This window comes from Carcharhinus amblyrhynchos, chromosome 3 (genome assembly GCF_965287045.1).
Source record: "Carcharhinus amblyrhynchos chromosome 3, sCarAmb.v2.hapA, whole genome shotgun sequence".
NCBI lineage: Eukaryota > Metazoa > Chordata > Chondrichthyes > Carcharhiniformes > Carcharhinidae > Carcharhinus > Carcharhinus amblyrhynchos.
Window position 1 is genome coordinate 2,604,437 of NC_137326.1, and position 25,463 is coordinate 2,629,899.

The 25,463-nt window shown below is 46.7% G+C and overlaps 1 protein-coding gene across 1 annotated transcript in view; it reads right to left on the reverse strand.

Annotated features, from left to right (window-relative positions):
- Positions 1 to 2,922: 2,922 nt before the first annotated feature.
- Positions 2,923 to 25,463, reverse strand: part of xpc (xeroderma pigmentosum, complementation group C) — a 32,332-nt gene continuing 9,791 nt past the window's right edge. The window contains exons 5-16 of the mRNA XM_080218623.1: positions 24,405 to 24,489; positions 23,518 to 23,675; positions 22,074 to 22,194; positions 21,343 to 21,432; positions 16,689 to 17,660; positions 12,911 to 13,071; positions 11,853 to 11,934; positions 10,585 to 10,719; positions 9,547 to 9,716; positions 5,970 to 6,063; positions 5,083 to 5,172; positions 2,923 to 3,414 (exon numbers count right to left, since the gene is read on the reverse strand). Coding sequence (XP_080074749.1) covers positions 3,211 to 3,414; positions 5,083 to 5,172; positions 5,970 to 6,063; positions 9,547 to 9,716; positions 10,585 to 10,719; positions 11,853 to 11,934; positions 12,911 to 13,071; positions 16,689 to 17,660; positions 21,343 to 21,432; positions 22,074 to 22,194; positions 23,518 to 23,675; positions 24,405 to 24,489 — 2,362 coding nt within the window. The 3' untranslated portion in view covers positions 2,923 to 3,210. The remainder of the gene's footprint in view (positions 3,415 to 5,082; positions 5,173 to 5,969; positions 6,064 to 9,546; positions 9,717 to 10,584; positions 10,720 to 11,852; positions 11,935 to 12,910; positions 13,072 to 16,688; positions 17,661 to 21,342; positions 21,433 to 22,073; positions 22,195 to 23,517; positions 23,676 to 24,404; positions 24,490 to 25,463) is intronic.

The window sequence follows — 25,463 nt, forward strand, 5'->3', positions numbered from 1 at the left end:
GCTCACCTGAACAGGCAGGTGTAGACCACCAGCATTTTGCTTTCTTTTCATTCAAGAAGCCAAACACTATCCAGGATTGGCTTGATTGGCACCCATCCGTCACCTTCAACACTCACTCCCACCAAATGGGTGTGTACCATCTAGAAGATGCACTGCAGCAACTCACCAAGACTCCTTTGAAATCAGCTTCCAAATTCGCGATTTCAACCCCTAGAAGGACAAGAGCAGCAGATGCATGGGGACACCACCACCTCCAAGCTACTCACCATCCTGACTTGGAACTATATCTCCAATCCTTCACTGTCACTGGGTCAAAATCCAGGAATTCCCTCCCTAACAGCACACTGGGTGTACCTACACCACAGCGAGGGGGATTGAATATAAAAGTAGGGAGGTCTTGCTGCAGCTGTATAGGGCATTGGTGAGGCCGCAGCTGGAGTACTGTGTGCAGTTTTGGGCGCCGCACCTGCGCAAGGATATTTTGGCCTTGGAGGGAGTGCAGAGGAGGTTTACTAGGCTGATACCGGAGTTGAGGGGGTTGAGCTATGAGGAGAGGCTGAATAAACTAGGCTTGTACTCGTTAGAGTTTAGAAGAATGAGGGGAGATCTCATTGAGACGTATAAGATGATGAATGGGATGGATAGGATAGAGGTGGAAAGACTCTTCCCGCTCAAAAAAGACAGTAGGACTAGGGGGCACAGCCTCAAGATAAAGGGGGGGCAGTTCAGAACGGAGTTGAGGAGGAACTTCTTCACTCAAAGGGTGGTGAATCTCTGGAATTCTCTGCCCGTTGAAGTGGTGGAGGCTGCCTCGCTAAATATTTTTAAGAAGCGGGTTGATGGGTTTTTGATAAGAGAGGGGATTAAGGGTTATGGGGAGAGGGCGGGAAAGTGGAACTGAGCCACGACAGATCAGCCATGATCTTATTGAATGGCGGGGCAGGCTCGAAGGGCCAGATGGCCTACTCCTGCTCCTATTTCTTATGTTCTTATGTTCTTATGTCTGCAGTCGTTTAAGAAGGCAGCTCACCACCACCTTCTCAAGGGGAATTAGGGATGGACAATAAATGTTGGTTTAGCCAGTGACACCCACATCCCACGATAGGGACGGCACAGTGGTTCGTACAGCTGCCTCACAGCACCATGGACCCAGGTTCGATTCCCGGCTTGGGTCACTGTGTGGAGTTTGCACGTTCTCCCTGTGTCTGTGTGAGTTTCTTCCGGGTGGTCCAGTTTCCTCCCACAAGTCCAAAAGATGTGCTGGTTAGGCATGAGTGTGTGGCGACTAGGGGATTTTCACAGTAACTTCATTGCAGTGTTAATGTAAGCCTTACTTGTGACTAATAAATAAACTTAAAATGAAAGAACTTATGAATTTAAAATAACGAAACTTAATGATTGAACCAAGGAACCACTGTTGTTCAGAGCAAACCCCCCCCAGCGAGATGCCTTCAGGATGACACAAGCACAGGATTGAGTTTCATTAAAAATCAACACTTTATTTTCCACAAGTAGAAAAAACACAATAGTACAGATTATACACAAATCCCAAAGTGGATTCGGCAAAATTTGAAAAAAACCAGCCCGTAATAATTTTACGGGAGAGGAAATTTACTTTAAATTGAAAAACATGATCTCGCAAAAACTGGTTAACTCGCAGGATAAAAAATAAATTTTGTGATCTGTCTCTGGTTCCATTGCTAATCTGTGTCTGGTTACCGGATCTCTATCATCTGATGGCTGAGGATATGACTGAGGATGGCGTGGTGGGGTCGGAGAAATGTGTATCTGGGGGGTGGGGGGGATCTGTGTCTAGGGGGGTCTGCATCGGTTGGTTGGTTGTGGGGGGGGGGGGGGGGGGGGCGGGGGCTCTGTGTCTGATGGGGGAATGGATACTTATTTCTGGCAAGAGTTGCAGCTTCTGATAATCCCGGGATTCCTTTCGGGAATTGCCTGGGTGTGGATTTTGAGTGAAAACAAGATCGGGGTCAGTTGCGAAGCCCATTGTGGTTGAATAGTCAGCCTGCATGTGGGCCTAAACTTAGAGTCAGGATCGTCTGCCAGGTCCGGGTACCAAAGAGATGTGCCTGAGCTCTGCAACCATGAGTAGCGTTGCCACTCTCAGAGGGGGAGCACTCACGCAGGTACGTGCATTGGATTGTGATCCAGTGATGGGACAGACAGGTATTAAAAACCTCTGTTAATCCGGTGAGGAAATTATACTTGGTGTTTGTTTTTTTGAGACATATTTTTCCTCCGAGGGTTCAGAACTCTTTCCTCCCACTCTCCACACCTTGGCTTTCTCCGATTTCAGTCTTACCAGCTGCAAGGTTCAACATTCAGTCAACTGAGTGGAGCAGCAGCTGTGGGCAAAGGTGGGGGAAGTGGGCCCTGCTCTGCAGACATGTCTCTGGCAGTCTCCAGGGGGACTGCTGTGTACAGCGGTTAACTTATCAACAGCCCCTCTGTTAGACTACATGCAGCAGCAGGATTCACATCCCACCCCTCTCACTCTCTCTCTGCACAGTGCCCAGAGTCCTTCCATTCTGAACCTCACCTGGCAAAACCCTCCCCCGACAACTGATCAAATTGGTACATTTCATTAATACAGCTTGCAGAGTTTCATTCCCATTGGAAGGAATGGTGGAATCTGATCCCTAAAGGCCAGTGACATTTGGAATTCCACACAAGGAAGGAGTGGAATTTAGTTTTTTCACCCTGAGTTATTGGGATCAGGATTTCCCCAGTGGGCTCATTAACCCAGAGTTGATGTTTCCTTCCTTCATTCCTGAGGGGCACATCTCTGCTGACAAGGCGAGTAACTGGGTCACCCCCGACACCCCTCCCCTGCGTCCACCCCCGACACCCCTCCCCTGCGTCCACCCCCAACACCCCTCCTCTGTGTCCACCTCTCCCCTGCATCCACCCCCTACACCCCTCTGCCATTCCCTCTCCCTGCAGAGTCTCTGGGAATCCTAATTCTCCTCAGCTCCAGAGCAATGGAGACACAAGCGGGTCATGACTCTAACTCGTGATAATTATGACTAAATTACAAACCACAGTTACCTTGTGTTGTGTCTTCTGATATACTAAAGCTGTCACCATGGCAACCTGCTCCTTAAAGCTGGCAATGGGTAGCCCCCATTCTAATGCTATCAAGTGAGATGTTGGACTGGACTCTCAAACCGTGTTGTGGACAGCCACTGGACATCAGAGCTTCTCGAACGGGAAGAGATGCATCTCTTCCCCTTTCCTCTGTCTCTTGCTCTTTAGTTTCACCGTCACTTCCTCCTGCTGCCTGTTTAAGGGCCATGAGGAGGTGAGGTCACTGACTGGGACAGAATCACCATGGCCTTCCTCTTCGGATGAACAGACTCTTCCTGCTTCCTGACTGGAGCTCACAGCAACTTCATCCTGAAAAAACAAGTACAAATGATGTTAAAAAGTTAGGGTTTAAATGTAGCGCATTAGAATTTAACCAGTAGGTTGAAGTTCTGCTAAACTTGCATCAAACCTCAGTCAGATCACAGTTGGAGCACTGTGCGGAGTTCAGAGCCACATATTATAAAAATTATATAGAGTCACTGGAGAAGATTCCATAAAAGTGCGGCACTCTCTCAGCACTGACCCTCTGACAGTGCGGCACTCCCTCAGCACTGACCCTCTGACAGTGCGGCGCTCCCTCAGCACTGACCCTCTGACAGTGCGGCGCTCCCTCAGCACTGACCCTCTGACAGTGCGGCGCTCCCTCAGCACTGACCCTCTGACAGTGCGGCGCTCCCTCAGCACTGACCCTCTGACAGTGCGGCGCTCCCTCAGCACTGACCCTCTGACAGTGCGGCGCTCCCTCAGCACTGACCCTCTGACAGTGCGGCACTCCCTCAGCACTGACCCTCTGACAGTGCGGCACTCCCTCAGCACTGACCCTCTGACAGTGCGGCACTCCCTCAGCACTGACCCTCTGACAGTGTGGCACTCCCTCAGCACTGACCCTCTGACAGTGCGGCGCTCCCTCAGCACTGACCCTCTGACAGTGCGGCGCTCCCTCAGCACTGACCCTCTGACAGTGCGGCGCTCCCTCAGCACTGACCCTCTGACAGTGCGGCACTCCCTCAGCACTGACCCTCTGACAGTGCGGCACTCCCTCAGCACTGACCCTCTGACAGTGCGGCACTCCCTCAGCACTGACCCTCTGACAGTGCGGCACTCCCTCAGCACTGACCCTCTGACAGTGCGGCACTCCCTCAGCACTGACCCTCTGACAGTGTGGCACTCCCTCAGCACTGACCCTCTGACAGTGTGGCACTCCCTCAGCACTGACCCTCTGACAGTGCGGCACTCCCTCAGCACTGACCCTCTGACAGTGCGGCACTCCCTCAGCACTGACCCTCTGACAGTGCGGCACTCCCTCAGCACTGACCCTCTGACAGTGTGGCACTCCCTCAGCACTGACCCTCTGACAGTGCGGCACTCCCTCAGCACTGACCCTCTGACAGTGCGGCACTCCCTCAGCACTGACCCTCTGACAGTGCGGAAATCCCTCAGCACTGACCCTCTGACAGTGCGGCACTCCCTCAGCACTGACCCTCTGACAGTGCGGCACTCCCTCAGTACTCGGTGGGGGGGAATGGGGGGGGGGGGGGTAGTTTACAGGAGGAATTACAAAGCTTCAGGCGCAGGTAGCCAATTGTCAGCGACAGAGCGATTAAAATTGGGAATGCTCAAGGGGCCATAATTAGAAAGCTCAGGGATGCTGGAGGGTTGTGGACCTACTGGAGGTCTCAGAGCTGGGGAGGGGAGAGGCCATGAGGGATTTGAAAAGAAGGATTAGCTCTGGAGTTGACGTGCGGTAAGTGGTTCGTGCTCATGGAGAACCCACCGAGTACTGAGGGAATGCTGCACTGTCAGAGCCTTGGACCAACTGTTCCAAATCCTCCCCCACGGGGACTTTCCTAACCTCATGTCTGGCTCTGTTATCAGTGTAAACTGTGAATGCCAGGAGGGGAGAGAGTGAATGAGACAGACCACAGACTTTTACTGTGCTGACCCTGGGGAGGTGGTTAAATGCTTTGCAACGATTACCTTTTTACTGTATCGTGCCTTCAACCTTTCTCGGATAAGCAGTCCTTTCACCAACAACTTCCAGTTTCCCATGACACGCTGCTCTCGTTTCTAAACAACAAACACAGGCCACAGATTTCAGTCAATTCAATTTGAAAAAGTTATAGCTATTTATTCTGGCAGGTTTCAATCAACAACGCGCGAGATCTCACCGCTGGAGACCAAATATTCACAGTGCCCAATTCACAAAATCATTGGGCACTGCACTCCAGGACAGGTACAGCACAGGGTTAGATACAGAGTAAAGCTCCCTCTGCGCTGTCCCCATCAAACACTCCCAGGTCAGGTACAGCACAGGGTTAGATACAGAGTAAAGCTCCTTCTACACTGTCCCCCATCAAACACTCCCAGGACAGGTACAGCACGGGATTAGATACAGAGTAAAGCTCCCTCTACACTGTCCCCATCAAACACTCCCAGGACAGGTACAGCACGGGGTTAGATACAGAGTAAAGCTCCCTCTACACTGTCCCCATCAAACACTCCCAGGACAGGTACAGCACGGGGTTAGATACAGAGTAAAGCTCCCTCTACACTGTCCCCCCATCAAACACTCCCAGGACAGGTACAGCACGGGGTTAGATACAGAGTAAAGCTCCCTCTACACTGTCCCCATCAAACACTCCCAGGACAGGTACAGCACGGGGTTAGATACGGAGGGTACGTATTGATGTTATTGTTATTACCTGGCCTGCGAGTACGAGACAGATTGTGAGGTGTGTAATTAATCAACTTCTCTCCCATGATACCCACACAAGGAATCTCACATCAGATCCTCACTCCCCACCCCTTGAATACCAGCAACCCCCTCCACCCGGCTCCACTCTGCCCCCTCACAAACCTCTCACCTTTTGTTCTTTCCTCGCCATTTCTGCCTCTTCCTCCTTACAGGCCGCCAGCAGAATCTCCACATGCTCCTCACACACAACATACCCGTCATTTCTGGTGGGGGAGAGGAGTCAGGGTGAGAAAAGGAGACAATTTAGATTCCCCGTTCTTGGTCATCTCACTTTTAAGCTTTTCCGATAATTGCGTAGGAATACTTTCGAATTTACAACACAAGATCAGGCCTGTCAGCTGCACTGCTTGTGCTGTGTGAGCCACACCCCACCCTCTTTATCTCAGCCTATCACCATATCCTTCTCCTTGTTTCTCCCCCTTGTTTATCCAGCTTCCCCCTTCAATCAGTGATGAATAGCCATTGGCAAAAACACCCGACATGTTCTTGAGGCACGGGATTATCGCACTTTTGATATCCTCTACAGTGAAATGTAAGTATTTCTAGGCCATTTCAATTTGATGGAGTGATGAGACTTTGAATGGGTAGGAACACTAGATTTCACTTTGTTTATCTTCTATTACCATCAAGACGGTGGACAAATGTATTTGTACAGAATGTATTTGTACAGAATGATGCCAGCATTCAAGGCAGTTGGTGGCTGTGATAAAGATGAATCACACAAACTTGGTTTGCAGGTGCAGCAGGTAATTAAGGCGGCAAATGGAATTTTGTCCTTCATTGCTAAAGGGATGGAGTTTAAAAACAGCGAGGTTATGTTGCAGCTGTATAAGGTTCTGGTGAGGCCACACCTGGAGTACTGTGTACAGTTTTGGTCTCCTTACTTGAGAAAGGATATACTGGCACTGGAGGGGGTGCAGAAGAGATTCACTAGGTTAATTCTGGAGTTGAAAAGGTTGGAGTACTCTGGAATTCAGAAGAATGAGGGGGGGACCTTATAGAAACATGTAAGATTATGTGGGGAATAGATAAAGTAGAAGCAGGGAAGTTGTTTCCACTGGCAGGTGGATGCTTACAGGACTTAATGGTTTGAGTTATAAGGAGAGGCTGGATAGACTGGGACATTTTTCTCTGAAGCGTAGGAGGCTTAGGGTGATCTTATAGAGGTCTATAACATAATGAGGGATATGGATCAGCTAGAGAGTCAATATCTTTTCCCAAAGGTAGGGGAGTCTAAAATTAGAGGGCATAGGTTTAAGGTGAGAGGGGAGAGATACAAAAGTGTACAGAGGGGCAATTTTTTCACACAGAGGGTGGTAAGTGGAACAAACTGCCAGAGGTAGTAGCAGAGGTGGGTACAATTTTGCCTTTTAAAAAGAGTTTAGACAGTTATATGGGTAAGATGGATAGAGGGGGATATGGGCCAAACATGGGTAAATGGTACTAGCTTGGGGGTTAAAAATAGGAGCAGCATGCACAAGTTGGGCCAAAGGGTCTGTTTCTATGCTGTGGACCTCAATGACTCGAGATGAAACCAGAACTAGGGGGCAACACCTCAAAAATAACAGGGAGCAGATTTAAGACTGAGTTGAGGAGAAACTTCTTACATAAAGGGTTGTGAATCTGTGGAATTCCCTGCCCAATGAAGCAGTTGAGGCTACCTCATTGAATGTTTTAAGGCAAGGATAGATAGATTTTTGAACAGTAAAGGAATTAAGGATTATGGTGAGGAACGGGTGAGTGGAGCTGAGTCCATGAAAAGATCAGCCATGATCTTACTGAATGGTGGAGGAGGCTCGAGGGGCCAGATGGCCGACTCCTGCTCCTAGTTCTTATGTCCTTATAACATTTAAGACTAACAACAGAACATGACCTAGCTGGATTATGTACCGGTGAAGTGAAGGGCTTCTTCGCAAACTACTTTCCAATTTGAACCCATTTTAACTCACCACCGCCTTCTCAAAGGCAACCAGGGTTGGGTAATGAATGCTGCCTTTGCCAGCTGTGCTCACTTTCATGTATGAAAATATTAGAACAAATTAACATGACCTCTCACACCAGCAAACACGAAACAGCAATAAAACAGCACGGTAATGTTCTGTGTATAATTATTCAAGTTGGCAACTTCTAACACGTCATATAAATCTGAAAATCTGTGTTTTCTCGTAGTTTATAAAAATATTACTTTATGTTCTCACGTAGATTTCAATCAAGTTCCATATGATTTGGTAACAGAAGATTCAGTGACGCCCTTCTCCCCACACCTATATTCCCTCTTTCCAAACCAGCCCCCCACCACACATACATCTCACTTTCCAACCCCTCCCCACACATACATGCCTCCACAACCTCTCTCAGGGCTCTACTGCTTCCCCCTGCCTCCAACCACAGAAGCCAAGTGAACCCTAAAAGTTAAAGTTTATTTATTAGTCACAAGTATGCTTACATTAATGCTGCAATGAAGTTACTGTGAAAACCCTCTGGTCACCACACTCTGAAATCTGTTCGGGTTACACCGAGGGAGAATTTAGCACGGCCAATGCACCCTAACCAGCACGTCTTTCAGACTGTGGGAGGAAACCGACGCAGACACGAGGAGAACATGCAATTTCCCCACAGTCATCCAAGCTGGGAATCAAACGTGGGTCCCTGGTGCTGTGAGGCAGCGGTGCTAATGGCTTCACTGTTCTCTCCCACTGCCCCTGACTAGCTGTCTGCCAGACCACTTGGTTCTGCCGTATGGCCAGAAGCAGAGTGTCCTTCCAGTGGGGTGAGTGACAGCAGCCAGATTCAGGGATCACAAAGCTGAGTTACTGGCAGAGATTTTTCAGGATGAGACTCTCTCCTCCTCAGCTATGGCCATTTCGGAAACAACGGCCAAGGTCATTAAAAAACGCAAAGAGTGAAATTCCATGATGCAAAAATTGGAAATTTCACCAAACACTGGAAATTTCTCATCCCTACTTAAAAAAAATGCATTATTATTGTTCATCTGAACCAGTCCCTGCGGGAACGAGTTCCATGTTCTCACTAATCTGTGGTAAAGAAATGAAAACAGAAAGTGTTGGATAAACTCTGTAGGTCTGGCAGCATCTAGAGAGAGAAACAGAGATAATATTTTGGATTTAAATGACCCTTCAACAGAACTGGGTGAAGAGGTTTCTCCTGAATGCCTGATTGGGTTTGTTTATGGCTATCTTATATTGAAGATCCGTCACATAGAATGTCAACATATGTTGGTGACTGTTTCTCACTCCTGGTGTATACTTGGGAGATTTGCCTCAGTTTTATAACATTATCAATAGCTTTTATTATTATAGTGTCCCTATGTTGTGAATAATCCCAAATCCCTACATACGAGTATAATCAGGAAAAATTTGACACTGAGCTACATAAAGGGAGAACTGGAAGGTGTCCAAAAGCTCAGTCGCTGAGGTGGATGTTAAGGAGCATCTTAATAGAGCAGAGAAAGAGGAGGGAAGGTCTGGTAGAGAGGGAGTTTAGGCCCAGGCAGCTGGAAGCACAGCCACCAACAGTCGGGTGAGGGAGATGAGGGAGGTTTAAGGGGTCAGAGTGGAGGGGTACAGAGAATTCAGAGGGTTGTGCAGCTGAAGGAGGTTACAGAACCATGGACTGTTTCCAGCAAGTGTAGATGTTGTGTGAGCCAATCACAATGCGTGACCTACATGGGGTGTGAATGTCCTGAGTGGAAATCGAATCCAACCACGGCTGCTGCACAGTCAATGTTCAGTTTGCGCGCCACTCGGTTGAGGTTGGAGACCCTCAGGTGCTTGCAGCCCAGGGGAAGCATACAGGGTCGGAAAAGATAGACATTTCCAAATTCATTCCGGGGGATCTGAAAGAGGACAGGAACGATGTGAGAATCACCATCACCATTAAACCAAAGCCTCTCTTAACAATGTTCTTCATTAACTCAACCCCAACCCAGAAAGGGACGTGTCTTGTCTTCCAATCTCACCTAGCAGACACATGGCTTTGAGTTCAGCTCCCACTCCAGACAACCTGGGCACAAAATCTAGAACGACATTCCCTGTGCTATACTGAGAGAGTGCTGCATTATCAGAATTACCATCTCTCAGATCAGACAGTAACTCATGGCCCTGTCTGCCCTTGCAGTTGGGTCTACAAGATCACATGGCCACGTTCCAAAGAAGAGTGGGGGTTATGGTGGCACGGTAGTTCGCACTGCTGCCTCCCAGCACCAGGAATCTGGGTTTGCACATTCTCCCCGTGTCTGCATGGGTTTCCAGCAGGTTTCCTCCCATTGTCCAAATGTGTGCAGGTTAGGAGAAGTGGCCACGTTAAATTCTCCCTTAATGTCCTAAGATGTGTGGGTGAGATGGATTAGCTATGGTAACTGTCTATGGTTACAGGGACATGACAGGGGTTGGGTTGTGCCTGGGTAAGGTACTTTGTCAGAGAGTCGGTGCAGACTCGATGGGTCAAATGGTCTCCTGTTGCACTGTAGGGATCCCATGATAAGAGATGGGGGGATTTTTGCCAGACGAGGATATTGATGGTGACGGAACCTCAGCACATGGATGGAGTTAAGGCTCAGATCAAAGAATGACAGAATAAGCTTGAGGAGCTAAAGGGGTCGCACCCCTCACCCTCTCTGTTCCTATCTAAGGAATAAAATGTAATTGGGGATGCAGACCCTAACCCCACCTTCCCTACAGAATGGATCGGAATGGTATACACACCTTCCCATTGACAGCAGGCGGAGGGGAATAGGGCTCTGTCTGCCAGAATCCGAACAGTCCCAGGTCATTCTTGTCTCGATCTTCCCAATTAGCCTGTCGCGCACGCCGTGCTCGGTTAGATTGGCTTTTCACCATCTGGTAAAAGAAGGGGGAAGAGATATAACGTTTAGCAGCTGCTATTTCCCTGATGACAACAACAATTTGAATTTATATAGCACTCTGAACGCAATAACGTGTTATAATGGGGCACACGGTGGCATATTGGTTAGTGCTGCTGCCTCACAGCAACAGGGCCCGGGTTCGATTCCCGGCTTGGGTCACTGTCTGTGTGGAGTCTGCATGTTCTCCCCGTGTCTGCATGGGTTGCCTCCAGGCGCTCCGGTTTCCTCCCACGGTCTGAAAGATGTGCTGGTTAGGTGCATTGATCCAAACAGCACCGGAGTGTGGCGACTAGGGGAATTTCACAGTAACTTCATTGCAGTGTTAATGTAAGCCAACTTGTGACTAATAAATAAACTTTAACTTTAATAAAAATCCCCAAATGCTTATCTGAGAACAAACTGACACTGAACGACATAAGATGATGTCAGAAAAGATAACCAAGAGTTTGATCAAAGAGTAAGTATTAAGGAGCATCTTGAAGGAGGGGAGAGAGAGGTGAGAGGTTTAGGGAGGGAATTCCAGAGTTTAGGGCCCCAGGCAGCTGAAGGTGCAACAATTAAACTGGGAATGCTCAAGAGACCAAGTTAAATCCAACATGTTTATTTGGTAGCAAAAGCCACTAGCTTTCGAAGCACTTGCTGCCCCTTCATCAGGTGAGTGGGAGTTCTGTTCACAGACAGGGCATATAAAGACACAAACTCAATTTACAAAATAATGGTTGGAATCATTATTATCCAATTGGAATCATTATTATCCAACCATTGTTTTGTAAATTGAGTTTGTGTCTTTGTATGTCTGTTTGTGAATAGAACTTCCACTCACCTGATGAAGGAGCAGCGCTCCGAAAGCTAATGGCATTTGCTACCAAATAAACCTGTTGGACTTTAACCTGGTGTTGTGAGACTCCTTATTGTTTACCCCAGTCCAACGCCGGCATCTCGACATAATGCTCAAGAGGCCAGAATTAGAGAACTGCAGAGTACCTGGAGGGTTAGTTAACAGGACTAGGGAGAGGGAAGCCACGAAGAACAGTTATAAACCAGTTGCTTAGGTTCCTGAGTACAATAGTATAAAGGTTAAATCTAGAAAACTGAGAGCTACTGTACCTTACAGGGCACCTCTCCATCTCTCACCACACGAGCTTCCTTCAGCCATGTGTCCTTGGAATGAAGTGTGTGTACACAGTCTCTGAAACATTAAGTAACAATCAGTGAGAAGACAGATGTATGTTTGTCTATGTTTGCATGGGGCTTGTGTACATCTCTAAGTGTTGTGCCTCTGACTGTCACCAATCACATAAGTCAACATACAACAGATCAGGTGGAGTTGTGATTGAAGAAAGTCATAGGAAGACTTGACTAACAAATACACTGCCAGTACTGGATAGAGAGAACTGTTTGACCCGAGGGATCCCAAGTTCAGCTCTTATTTGGAGTTAGAAAGGCCGAAGGAGTGAGAGGGGAAAATTTAATCAGCTTCTGGTTCCTGGCTGCTATCCAATCATCTCAGCCTGGAGTGACAGGGAGAGAATTAGAGGCAAGGAGAGAGAAAGAAATAGAAACAGAAACAAAGAGTTAGACAGCGAGAGAGAGAATGAAGCAAAATGAGAAAGAGGGTGAGCAGAGAGAAGAGAGAGACAGAGAGAGAGAGAGAGAGGGGGGAGATGAGAGAGAAAGATACAAAGAAACAGAGAGAAGGGGAAGACAGAGAGAGAAAACAAACATAGAGAGACTAAGAAGGGACAGAATTCTGAAGAGACAGAAAGAGAAGCAGAATCAAATAAGAGATAATTACAGAACCAGACAGAAGAGAATTAGGGAAAGAGATAGAGATGGAGAAAGTGTGTACGCGTGCATGTGCTGTGATGGCCACAGTTGAATAGCTTGCCAGTGTGAATTGTTGAGGCTTATACAAGCAGAGCAGTTGTTTGGATGAGAGAACAACCCTCAGTCAGCAAGACCTTCAGGAGAGCCAATGAGAAGAAGTGTTGATGACGAATTTCACTGATTATAGAGATGAGGGGTTTATCTTATGGAGAAAAGGTTGAACAAGTTGGGCCCATACCAACAGGAGGTTAAAAGAACGAGAAGTGACCCTATTGAAACACAGAAGATTCTGAGGGGATTTGATAGGCTTAGCTGGCTGTGATGGCAAACATTTTTACCTTGAATAGACAGCCTCTGTTTTGCAGTAGCCCAGGATCGTCGCTGTGGGGGGAAACAGGGTCTCATACTTCAACAGATGTCTCTTCAGTACATAGAGAGGGTGGTTTTTATATTCAGCCACAGAAGTGGGCAATGGTTGATCAAGCAACTTAGATTGCAACTGCGAAACACAAGAGAAAGACTACAATATATCACAGCACAATGAGTCCAACTGGGCCATGTCAGTATTTACCTGGCCCAGGTAGCTGGGTTGCCAATCAAGTGGGTTGCTTTGCCCCGGATAATGTCAAGCTTCTTGAATGTTGTTGGAGCTGCATCCATCTAGGCAGTGGAGAGTATTCCATCACACTCCTGACTTGTGCCTTATAGATGTTGGAAGGTATATATTCCATTTCTCTTGTAATAATCACCAACATTCCATTTGCCTTCCTGATCAATTGCTATACCTGGATATTAACTTTTCCTGATTCATGTACCAGGACACTCAGATCCCTCCGCATTTCTGGGTTCTGCAATCTCTCTCCATTTAAATAGTATCCTGCTTTTCATTTCTTCATATCAAATTGAACAAGTTCCATTTTCCCATGTTACATATCATAGGCCAAATTTCTGAATATCACTCAAACAGCTTATACCCCTTTGTAGACTCTTGATTTTCTCTTAATAACTTACTGTCCTACAATCTTTGTATCATCAGCAAATTTAACTACCATGCATTCGGTCCTTTCATCCAAATCATTGATGTAAATTGTAAGTAGTTGAGGCCCCAGCACTGATCCCACGCTAGTGATATCTTGCCAGTCCAAAAAAGATCCATTCATCCCTACTCTCTGCTGCCTGTTAACCAATCAATCTGTTATCCATGCTAGTATGTTAACCCTTCCACAATGCACTCTTATCTTGTATAGTAACCTTTTGTGCAGTACCTTATCAAGTGCCTTTTAGAATCCAACTACAACACATCTACAGGTTCCCCTTCATCCACCTTGCCTGTCACTTCCTCAAAGGACTCTCAGAATTAGTTAATAGGATTTCCTTTTCACAAAGCCATGTCAACTCTGCCTGCTCCCACTATGATTTTCTAAATATCCTGCTGTAACTGCTTTAATAATAGATTCCAGCAAGTTCCCGCTGACAGACGTTGGACTAACTGGTCTATGGTTTCCTGCTCTGTCTCTTTTCTTTCTTGAATAAAGGTGTTATTTTCCAATGGGACCACTGAGACGGTGCAAGGTGGAATAGATGGGCCTTGGTGTTTTATCGTCCAGCAGTGCCCTTATGGAGCGGATAGGGGTGAGCGATGACCTGCCTGGGATCTTCACATCACTGTACAGGATCTCCTCCTGGGTGTAAGGTGAGAGGAGGACTGTACTTGAATAAGATCATCATAGAACCAAGATTAATAAAATACAGGAGGCCATTCAGCCCCTCAAATCTGTGCCAAAAGTTCGCACTTCAGAAAAGAATCATAGAATCCCCACAGTGCAGGAGGAGGCCATTTGGCCCATCAAGTCTGCACCGACTCTCCAACAGAGCATCTTACCCAGGCACTATCTCCTAAAACCGTTGTATTTAACTCACTAATCCCACTAACCTACACATTGTGGGATGCTAAGGGGCAATTTAGCATGGCCCATTGTGCCTGCACTGAACACAAAAAGCTGTAGTTGTGTTGGTGTGAGCTTGGCAGTCACCCTGTTCATGTTTGAGCCACTTTCCCACATCCACTTTAGCAATGGGGAACCACCAATGCATCAGTGCACATTAGAAAAGACTCTGGAATCCAGCACTACCATGAGATTGATGAATCTTATTTCTACAGATGATACAGTTTAATGACAGTGTGCAGCTGCACAGGACAAACCACAAGCCCAATCGTCTCCCCAGAGTAGGTTAGCTTATCCCCACTGGCAGCCCCCATGGGGCGGCACGGTGACACAGTAGTTAGTGCTGCTGCTTCACAGTGCCAGTACCCGGGTTCAATCCCGGCCTCGGGTCATTGTCTGTGTGGAGACTGCACATTCTCCCTGTATCTGTGTGGGTTTCCTCGCGTCAGGGGGATTAGCAGGGTAAGTGTGTGGGGTTTCAGGAATAGGGTCTGGATGTGATTGTGGTCAGTACGGACTCTATAGGCTGAATGGCCTCATCCTGTACTCAGGGGATTCTATGGAGTGGCACAATAGTTAGCACTGCTGCCTCATAGCACCAGGGACCCAGGTTCAATTCCAGCCTTGGGTCACTGTCTGTGTGGAGTTTGCACATTCTCCCCGTGTCTGCGTGGGTTTCCTTCAGCTGCTCGGGTTTCCTGCCACAATCTGAAAGACATGTTGGTTAGGTATACTGGCCATGCTAAATTGCCCCTTAGCATCCCACAATGTATAGGTTAGTGGGATTAGTGAGTTAAATACAACGGTTTTAGGAGATAGTGCCTGGGTAAGATGCTCTGTTGGAGAGTCGGTGCAGACTTGATGGGCCAAATGGCCTCCTCTTGCACTGTGGGGATTCTAAACAACCAGCTGGACTCACTGTCCCAGATCAGACTTGAAGAAATCTATATTTTTAGAAACAAAACATCAAACAGTGAAAACAAGCTGCATTCAGCTTGCTCCTCTCGGGTCCAATTGAGCATGCCTGATGTTATTATACAGGGTATCAGTGTGACTGAATCTCGAATACTGTGAGCAATTCTGTTCTTCTTATTGAAGGAAGGATGCAAATGCATTAGAGAAGGTTTAATGGACTGATACTTGGAATGAATGGGTTGTCTTATGGGGAAAGGTTAGACAGACTGGGCTTGTTTTCGCTGGAGTTTGGAAGACCAAGGAGTGATTTGATTGAATTCTATAAGACTCTGAACAGTATTGACAACGTGGAATGAAAAGTACATTTCCTCTTGAGGGTGAGTCCAGAATTAGTGGGCACAGTTTTAAAATTAGAGGTTGTGAGATGAGTAGAATTTTTCCCCCCTGAGGAATGTGACTTGGAACTCTCTGCCTCAGAGGGTGTTAGAGGCTGGACGGTGGTCACTGAATATTTCTAAAGCAGAGGTAGATAGATTCTTGTCAGACAATGGAATCAAAGATTATGGGGAGGGATGGGAATGTGGAATTTGAAACACAAACAGGTCAATCATTATCTTATTGAAGGCTCCAGGGGCTGAATGGCCTCATTCTGCTCCTATTTTGTATACTGCTTCCTGTCTTAACATAAGAACATAAGAAATAGGAGCAGGAGTAGGCCATCTAGCCCTTCGAGCCTGCCCCGCCATTCAATAAGATCATGGCTGATCTGTCGTGGCTCAGTTTCACTTTCCCGCCCTCTCCCCATAACCCTTAATCCCCTCTCTTATCAAAAACCCATCAACCCGCGTCTTAAAAATATTTAGCGAGGCAGCCTTCACCACTTCAACGGGCAGAGAATTCCAGAGATTCACCACCCTTTGAGTGAAGAAGTTCCTCCTCAACTCCGTTCTAAACCGCCCCCCCTTTATCTTGAGGCTGTGCCCCCTAGTCCTATTATCCTTTCTGAGCGGGAAGAGTCTCTCCACCTCTATCCTATCCATCCCATTCATCATCTGCCTGAATCTAAGTACTGGAAAGGGGAAGGCCATGCAAGTTTGACTTCTCCACTTTCTGAGGAGCAATCAGATTCACAGAAAGGGTGAGTGTTGTAAGTAAACTAGTCTCAACAGTAGAGAGCTATAAAAAGATATCTAAACCTACTTGCATATCAAGGTTGCCTCTCAGTGTACACGGTTCCGAAGTACATGCCACATACCTCCAGGTCTTCCTCTTTCTGACGTTCTGTACAGTTACTTTTGTACACTGCCAAAGTTTTATCCCACCAATCAGGGTCAACACGGTGTTTCCTTGTTCTGGTCATCCAAGCAACATCATACCGTTGGGTAACGTCTCTCACACAACTCTCATTGTCAAAACTGATGATATAGGAGAGCGGTTTGGAAGCATGTTTAGCACAGAGCTCTGGTTGGTTCAAAGTGTTGCGTACACAGTCAACTGCAACCCATTTCCTCTCTGCCTTTGCGTAAACCTCAATCCACTGATCTGAACCCGTCAGATTCGAAGACACTTCACTAATTGACCTCACTCTTTCATCTCCGCTGTTGGCTTTGGTCTTGTTGCATTTTGAAGATCTTCTCTTTCTTGGATTGATTTTCCTTGGATTGTTTTCAAAGTCATCTTCCTCACTGTCCTTCTCACTCTTTGGAGTACCCTTGCTCTTTCCTCGGACAGTCTGTCTTCCTTGGGGAGTATGTGTTTGTGAAGGGACTCTCTTGCTCCTATTATCGCCATCAGAGTAACTGCTCGAGTCAGAACCATCTGCAACCTCAAAATCAGAATCACTGTCATCATCTTCCTCAGCGTCCACCTCCTTGTAAGATACTTTTGAAGCTACTCTCCGTCGACGGTCATTCTTTGGCCTCGGAGACCCTGATCTTTTGGGTTTCCGACACTCTTCATCCTCAAATCCAGATTCAGCAGAAGCTCCATCAACATTTTTACTTCTTCCCCTATTACATCCTCTCCTGTTTGCGTGTTGAGTCTGGTTCCTTTTAGGTGCCTGCTGTGGCTTGTCTTTGCGTTCAGTTAGATTCTTTGCTGAACCATTCTGCTCTGCCTCCAGTTTAATTTTGGTGCCTCCTTCCTCAGACACAGGCTCACGTTTTGTGTCTGGCGCTGAATTCTGGGTTTGCTGGGAACGAGCTTTGGATTTGCTGCTCTTTGGGGTCTTCGAAAGGAAACAGATAGAAAGTTTAGGACAGGAAAAGACACACACTTCACACTCAAAGCTGGTGGGGGGGGGTGGGTTCAAGACCTATCACTGGCACAAATTGACTTTTAACAACTTTAAACTTTTTAAAAAGCATGGTGGCACAACAGTTAGCACTGCTGTCTCACAGTGGCAGGGACCCGGGTTCAATTCCAGCCTCAGGTCACTGTCTGTGCGGAGTCTGCACGTTCTCCCAGTGTCTGTGTGGGTTTCCATCGGGTGTTCTGGTTCCCTCCAACAGTCCAAAAGTGCAGGTTAGGTGGATTGGCCATGCTAAATTGCCCCTTAATGTCAGGGGGACTAGCTAGGGTAAATGTATGGCGATAGGGCCTGGTTAGGATTGTGGTCAGTGCAGACCTGATGGGCCGAATGGCCTCCTTCTGCACTGTAGGATTCTGTGATTTTACAACTCCTATTTTCTCTGGGAGTGTTTGTGCTGGTGATGGAAGACGGCTACAGCATTTGGGGACGTGCGGGAGGATGGCGGGGATGGTCCTCAATCGGTACACCGCCAATGCGGTGGTCCGCATAACTTGGGTGTTCCCCCAATGTTAACTCTCAGTGTCTTGTATGCATTGACATGCAGAAACAGGATTGGGCCACACAGGGACCAAACAGGTCATGCACATGCAATGTTCCCTTCAAGACATATAGAAACTAGAAGGGACAGCAGTCTCCGAGCCCCTTTTCTCCATCACATTCTCAAGCCACGGAAGCCCCTCTCCCTTCACCTGACTCCCTGTAATTCCCTCTCCTGCTACAACCACTTATACCTCCCCACACCTGTCTCCTGTGTCTTTATCAGTCCTGTTACTATTCCCATTGTGTTCCCAGAGCATTAGCCTGGGGTTTCAGGTTCTACTCCAGTAATATTACCACTGTGGCACAATCTGTCCTCTAACCTTAACCAGTTCTACTGAAAGGTCATTGAACTGACACATTAATGTTATCTAAGTGTTTCTATCTTTTCCTGTTTTTAGAGCAGAATTCAGGTTGTATTGTAAAGTTTGTGACTTTTTTATTAAATGGCTAATGTTGCATCTTTTGATAAATAGGCTCCTGTTAAAGACGCTGTTACTCCCAGTCAAAAAGATACAAATCCAACCTCAGCAGAAGATCTTTCAAATTTCTGTAAAGTGACTAAGCTGGGCAAAATACCACAGGTGCTGAGAAAGGTGTGGCTCTGTGGGTATCACACCCAACTCAGCTCAATGGTTGTAGGCTTATGTCCCACCCGAGAAACTACAACACAAAATCCCAGCTGAGACTCCCAGAGGGAGTGCCGGACTATCAGAGGGTCAGTACTGAGGGATGTTGCACTGTCAGACAGTCAGTACTGAGGGAGTGCCGCACTGTCAGAGGGTCAGTACTGAGGAATGCTGCACAGAAGTGGCAGAGAGTGATAAGAAACACTTCTTCACACAAAAGATAGTAGAAATCTGGCACACTCCCCTGCCATATCTCCCAAACATCAGTAAGGATGGGGTTAATTGGAAATTTTGAAACTATGTGACGATACTGTGCCTTTAAGAAAAATATTTTAGTCAGGTTTCTGTGCAGGATCTCTTTAGCAGTCCCTCCCAATTTATCAGAGCCAGTCTGTCTCCAACCCACACCCTGTATTGTTACTGCAGTAACATAATTGATCTTAATTCAGAAGGCGTTTGATAAGGTGCCGCACAAGAGGTTATTACATAAGATTAGGGGGCATGGAGTTGGGGGTAGAGTGTTAGCGTGGATAGGGGATTGGCTGTCAAATAGGAGGCAGGGAGTGGGGGTCAATGGGTGCTATTCGGATTGGCGGTTGGTGACTAATGGAGCGCCCCAGGGATCGGTGCTGGGGCCTCAGCTATTTACCATTTATATAGATGATCTGGAGGAGGGAACCGAGTGTATGGTGTCGAAATTTGCTGATGACACCAAAATTGGTGGAACGGCAAATTGTGCGGAGGGTGTGGAAAGTCTGCAGAAGGATCTAGATAGGTTGGGCGAATGGGCCAGGAATTGGCAAATGGAATTTAATGTTAGCAAGTGTGAAGTTGTCCACTTTGGTAGGAATACTGGTAGGAAGGACTATTACTTACAGGGCGAAAAACTGCAGCATGCAACGGTGCAGAGGGACCTTGGGTCCTTGTGCATGAGTCGCAAAAACCCAGCCTGCAGGTGCAGCAGGTGGTCAGGAAGGCAAATGGGATGCTGGCCTTCATAGCGAGGGGGATTGAATATAAAAGTAGGGAGGTCTTGCTGCAACTGTACAGGGCACTGGTGAGGCCGCAGCTGGAGTACTGTGTGCAGTTTTGGTTGCTGCACTTACGCAAGGATGTTTTGGCCTTGGAGGGAGTGCAGAGGAGGTTTACTAGGCTGATTCTGGAGTTGAGGGGGTTGAACTATGAGGAGAGGCTGAATAAACTAGGCTTATACTCGTTAGAGTTTAGAAGAATGAGGGGAGATCTCATTGAGACGTATAAGATGATGAATGGGATGGATAGGACAGAGGTGGAGAGGCTCTTTCCGCCCAGAAAGGACAGTAGGACTAGAGGGCACAGCCTCAAGATGGGGGGGGAGCAGTTTAGAACGGAGTTGAGGAGGAACTTCTTCACTCAAAGGGTGGTGAATCTCTGGAATTCTCTGCCCGTTGAAGTGGTGGAAGCTGCCTCGCTAAATATATTTAAGACGCGGGTAGATAGGTTTTTGATAGACAAGGGGATTAAGGGTTATGGGGAGAGGGCGGGAAAGTGGAACTGAGCCACGACAGTTCAGCCATGATCTTATTGAATGGCGGGGCAGGCTTGAAGGGCTAGATGGCCTACTCCTGCTCCTATTTCTTATGTTCTAATTGATGCAGTGTTTGCTTTGATTTGAATTAATTCAGGATTCTGTTGTTTGTGTTCTTCCCTGGGATTTTGCAGAGTGGAACTTGATTGGGATGATTGACAGGTATGGCCATATGACTGGGTACAGCCAGGCTTACACAGAGAACTCAAACTCAGTAGGCTTTTTGGGAGAATAAGTGTTGCCTCTCTTGTCTGTCTCTGAAGTCTAACTACTGGGACCTGCCAGAAACTATATTTTACTTCACTGAAGTTTTGCTGTTTTGAGGATCTATCCTTCTTTGGAAATTGCTGTCTGGATCTGTGTCCAGAAGTGTTAAAAAGCTAAAAATCTAACATCATGCAAGAATTTTTGGTTTCTGTGCCAACTAATTCTGAACAAGGGTGTATTCTATGGGGTATTGCTTTAAATTGGAACAATAAAGGTAGCTAGCTGTTAAGAATTATACTTTGCCGTTGGTAAAAGTTATGCTAATTCTTTTTGTTAAATAAAGTTTCTTTTAATAAAAGCTTCTTATTGGGTCACTTGAATCATACCTGGAGTGAAACATTTTATGCTCACCCTAATGCCAAAATCAAATGCAAAAGTCGGGGTCTAGGTTAACTTTGAAATATATCTTGGAGTTTCTGGTCCAGGCCCTAACAAATGTGATTGCTAGGTTTTGGTTGAGTGAGAATATTAAGAATTATGGAAGTGACACAGATAAATCGAATAAAGCAGAATCAAGGCACTGGATGAACCCCCCCTCCTGTTGCTAAGAATCTGACGAAAAAAAGTGAAATGAACATAATTAGGGTGAATTTCTTACCGCTTTCAAACTTTCTTTAAATGGAACAGGTTGAAATGAAATCACAAGGCGTGATACCAAGGGCAGACATCGCAGGGTGATTAGAAACAACTGTTAAAACAAAACCAGCTTGATAAGTAAGATCACAGTGACTGGGAAACACAGAGTGTGCAAATAAAGGAAAAGTACAAAACCTTCAAACAATCATTTACTGTTGGGGATTGTTTGTGATCTCAAATCCGTCGAAAATCCCAGTGTTAATCATTTTTTCTGCTGTGTCTCATTGTCAAATTATCAAGAAATAGCTTTTAGTTCTTTTCCTATTGTAAGTGACTTCTGAGACTGGAAACGGCGGAATGTTACACTCAGGTGAAGCGAGGGGAATGAAGGTCTCAGCTGACCTTGAGGTGGAGGCTTGAGAGAGAGAGAGCACACAGGAAGGAGGGGCACAGAAAGAAAGACAAAGGATAGGGAGGGAGAGCAATGGGGAGCAGAAAAATGGAGTGTGTTAGAAAGAGATGGGAAAAAGTAGGGGTGAAATGAGAGAGCGGGGGGAAAAGAGAGACAGGAGGGGGAGGGAGAGGGGTAGGAGGGGGGGAGAGTGAGGAAAGCCCAACAAGGGTTTGTGGTCATTTATTATGATGAACAGCGAGTTAGAGGAGCAGAGAATCTTATTGACTTAGGGCCTGTTGAGATGCAGAGTACAGGAAGCTCAGAGATACACTACTGCTGGTCACACAGAGAGTACACACATGAACCATTTCTTGCTCGTTCCTTGCAGAATGGCTGCTGAATCTCCTCTTCAGCATTGTGAACAGAGAGTCCGTCTCATCACTGGGCAGGGAAGGATCAATATCAAAGGCTGATACAAACCTGTAAAAAAGAGAGACTAAAATTAACGATGGTAACAGATACTGGACTGCATCGCTGGACGGACAAAGCTAAGATGAAAATAAGTTTGTTCTATCAGGCTTGGACCAGCGACCTCGTGGAATCCTCTATATTTCTAGCCAAAGGGACAGAATAAGGCCATTCAGCTCCTCAAACTTGTACCGCCATTCAGTTCGATCATGGCTGATCTGTATCTCAACTACATTTACCCAAGCTTTGCTCCATTGTCTTCAATATGCTCAGCCAACAAAAATATATCAATCTCAGACTTGAAATGTTCAATTAACCCCAACCATGACAGCTTTCTAAGGGAGACGGTTCCAGATTCCCACTCCCCTTTGTGTGAGGAAGTGCTTCTTAACATCATCACTAAACAGCCTGGCCCTCATTTTAGGGTTTTGCATCCTTGTTCTGGACTCTCTCCATCGGAGGAAATTATTTTCTTTGATGGACCCTATCGAATTCTTTAATCACCTTGATCACCTCGATCAGATTGCTCCTCAACCCATCGAAACTCCAGGGAATAGAAGATTAGTGTTGGTGAACTGACTTCATAAGTTAACCTCTTTAGCGCAGTACAATTCTATCAGATTGAAGCTCACCATAGCGGAAGAGGCCAGATCTGAACGCAATCGCTTCAGCTGCAGTCTGATCAAAGCTCTGTACGCTGAAGCATCGTGTACTCGCCTTTGTATTCCATCCCCCTCGGGATAAAAGGTCAACATGGGAAGGATGTTTCTGCATTGGGGATGGTACAGAAAGGAGTAACCATGACAATACCAGCTATTTCTGGAGAAAGGCCAAGGAAATTGGACTAATTTCACATCAAGTTCAATCAGCTCAGCACAAACTGGGACTGGGCTATCTCCCAGAGGCTCAATGTGACTGTGAGAGGAGGGGGTATACACAAACAGCTAACACCTGGACTGGATTCAACAGGAATCAATTTCTCAGAACTTTTCAACTCTGGTTAGTAGAAAGGTTGTTCACCACTAAAGTTTGGTCACTTTCACGGTACAAACACTTCAATTTTAAAATTCTCAACCATGTTTTCAAATCCCTCTATGGCCTCCCCCTCCATAACCTCCTCCAGCATCACCAGCCCCTGAAATATCTGGATACTTCCAATCCTGACCTTTGAGCATCTCTGATTTTAATCACTTCACTGTTTGGAGGCTATGCCTTCAGCTGCCTGAGGCTCCGGGCTCTGGAATTCCCTCCATAAACCTTTCTCCTCCTCGAATTTTCATACCAAGCTTCTGGTCACCTTGAGAGGTGATGGATAGGCCAGTTCCATTGGCTTACCATTTGAGCAGCTTAGAGATGTATGGAATCCCCACACCACCACCTGGCACCTTGGCAAGATTGGTAGGGATCAGGGACAGCGCCATGGCCCGAAGTTCCGGCTCATTGCACGTCCTGTTCCGGAACATACCATTGGCCAACAAACACAGAAGATGCACCTGCAGCAGAGAAAACAACCAAAAGATCCAAGTGGCAAATTCAACAATTGACCCAATAGTATCGATCATACTATTTACAACAAAGAAGCAAGCCATTCGGCCCTACAAGGCAATGCTAGCATTAATGAGCCTCCTCCTACCCCAATGTAACCTCCAATTCCTTTCTCTCTCATATGTTTATCCAACTTCCCCTTAAATGTATTGGTACTATTCACTTCAACCACTACCCGCGGGAGCGAGTCCCACATTCTCTCCCACTCCCTGCGGGAGCAAGTCCCACATTCTCTCCCACTCCCCGTGGGAGCGAGTCCCACATTCTCTCCCACTCCCCATGGGAGTGAGTCCCACATTCTCCCCCACTCTCTGTGGGAGCAAGTCCCGCATTCTCCCCCACTCCCCGTGGGTAAAGAATTTTGTCCTGGATTCCCGGCTGGATTTATTACTGACTAAGCTATATTTGTAGCTTCTAGTTCTGGTCTCCCCCACAAGTGGCAACATCTTTTCTATGTTTCCCCTGTTAAACCCTTTCCAAAGTCAATGACCTCAACGAAAGCACCCCTTCATTTCTTATCTAGAGAAAAGAGTTGCAGCCTATCCAATCTTTCCTGATAGGTGTGTACAGAATCAAAGAATGATGCAGCAGGGAGCAATCCCATCAGATACGTGCTTTCTCTTTGGTACAGGTGGTGCTGAGCCTCCTTCTTGAACTGCTGCAGTCCATGCACATACCTTGTGAATGTCCACACGCAGGTTCTTAGTAAAACGGTTAATCATTCGGCGGAGATAGTCTTCAAACTGAAGCTGCCTCTGCTCCCTGTTTGATACAAAGCAGTGGTTTTAAAGTTAGGAACAAAATGGATTGGATGTTTAATTCATCATAAAATGTTCATGTAAGACAATCTGTATTCATACAATGCCTGTCCAAACCAGTGGACGTCCCACAGCCTTTCAAAGCCATTGAAATACCACTGAAATGTAGTCACTATGGTAATGTAAGAAATGCAGCAGCTAATGTTTACATAGCAAGATCCCACAAACAGCGATATGGTAAGAACCAGGCAGTGTTGGTTTAAGGATCAATCTTGGTCCAGGTCACTGGGGAAAACTTCCATACCCTTCTTTAAAATACTGCCCTGTATTTCTTTTACATCCACCTGAATAAACCTCACATTAACATCTCAAACATGACACCTCCAGCAGTGCAGCACACCCTCAATACTGGCAATGGGGGTCTCATAGAAACACAGAAAATAGGATCAGGAGGAGGCCTTTTGAGCTTGATTTGCCATTCATTATGATCATGGTTGATCATCCAACTCAATAGCCTAATCCTGCTTTTACCCCATAACCTTTGATCCCATTCGCCCCAAGCGCGACATCCAGCCGCCTCTTGAACACATTCAATGTTTTAGCATCAACTACTTCCCGTGGGAATGAATTCCACAGGCTCACCACTTTTTGGGTGAAGAAATATCTCCACACCTCCGTCCTAAACGGTCCCCCTGAATCCTCAGACTGTGACCTGTGGTTCTGGACTCCCCCACCATCAGGAACATCCTCTCTGCATCTACCCCATCTAGACCTGTTAGAATTTTTTAAGTCTCTATGAGATCCCCCCCTCATTAGTCCGAACTCCAGCGAAAACAATCCTAACCTAGTCAATCATAAGAACGTAAGAAATAGGAGCAGGAGTAGGCCATCTAGCCCTTCGAGCCTGCCCCGCCATTCAATAAGATCATGGCTGATCTGTCGTGGCTCAGTTCCACTTTCCCGCCCTCTCCCCATAAC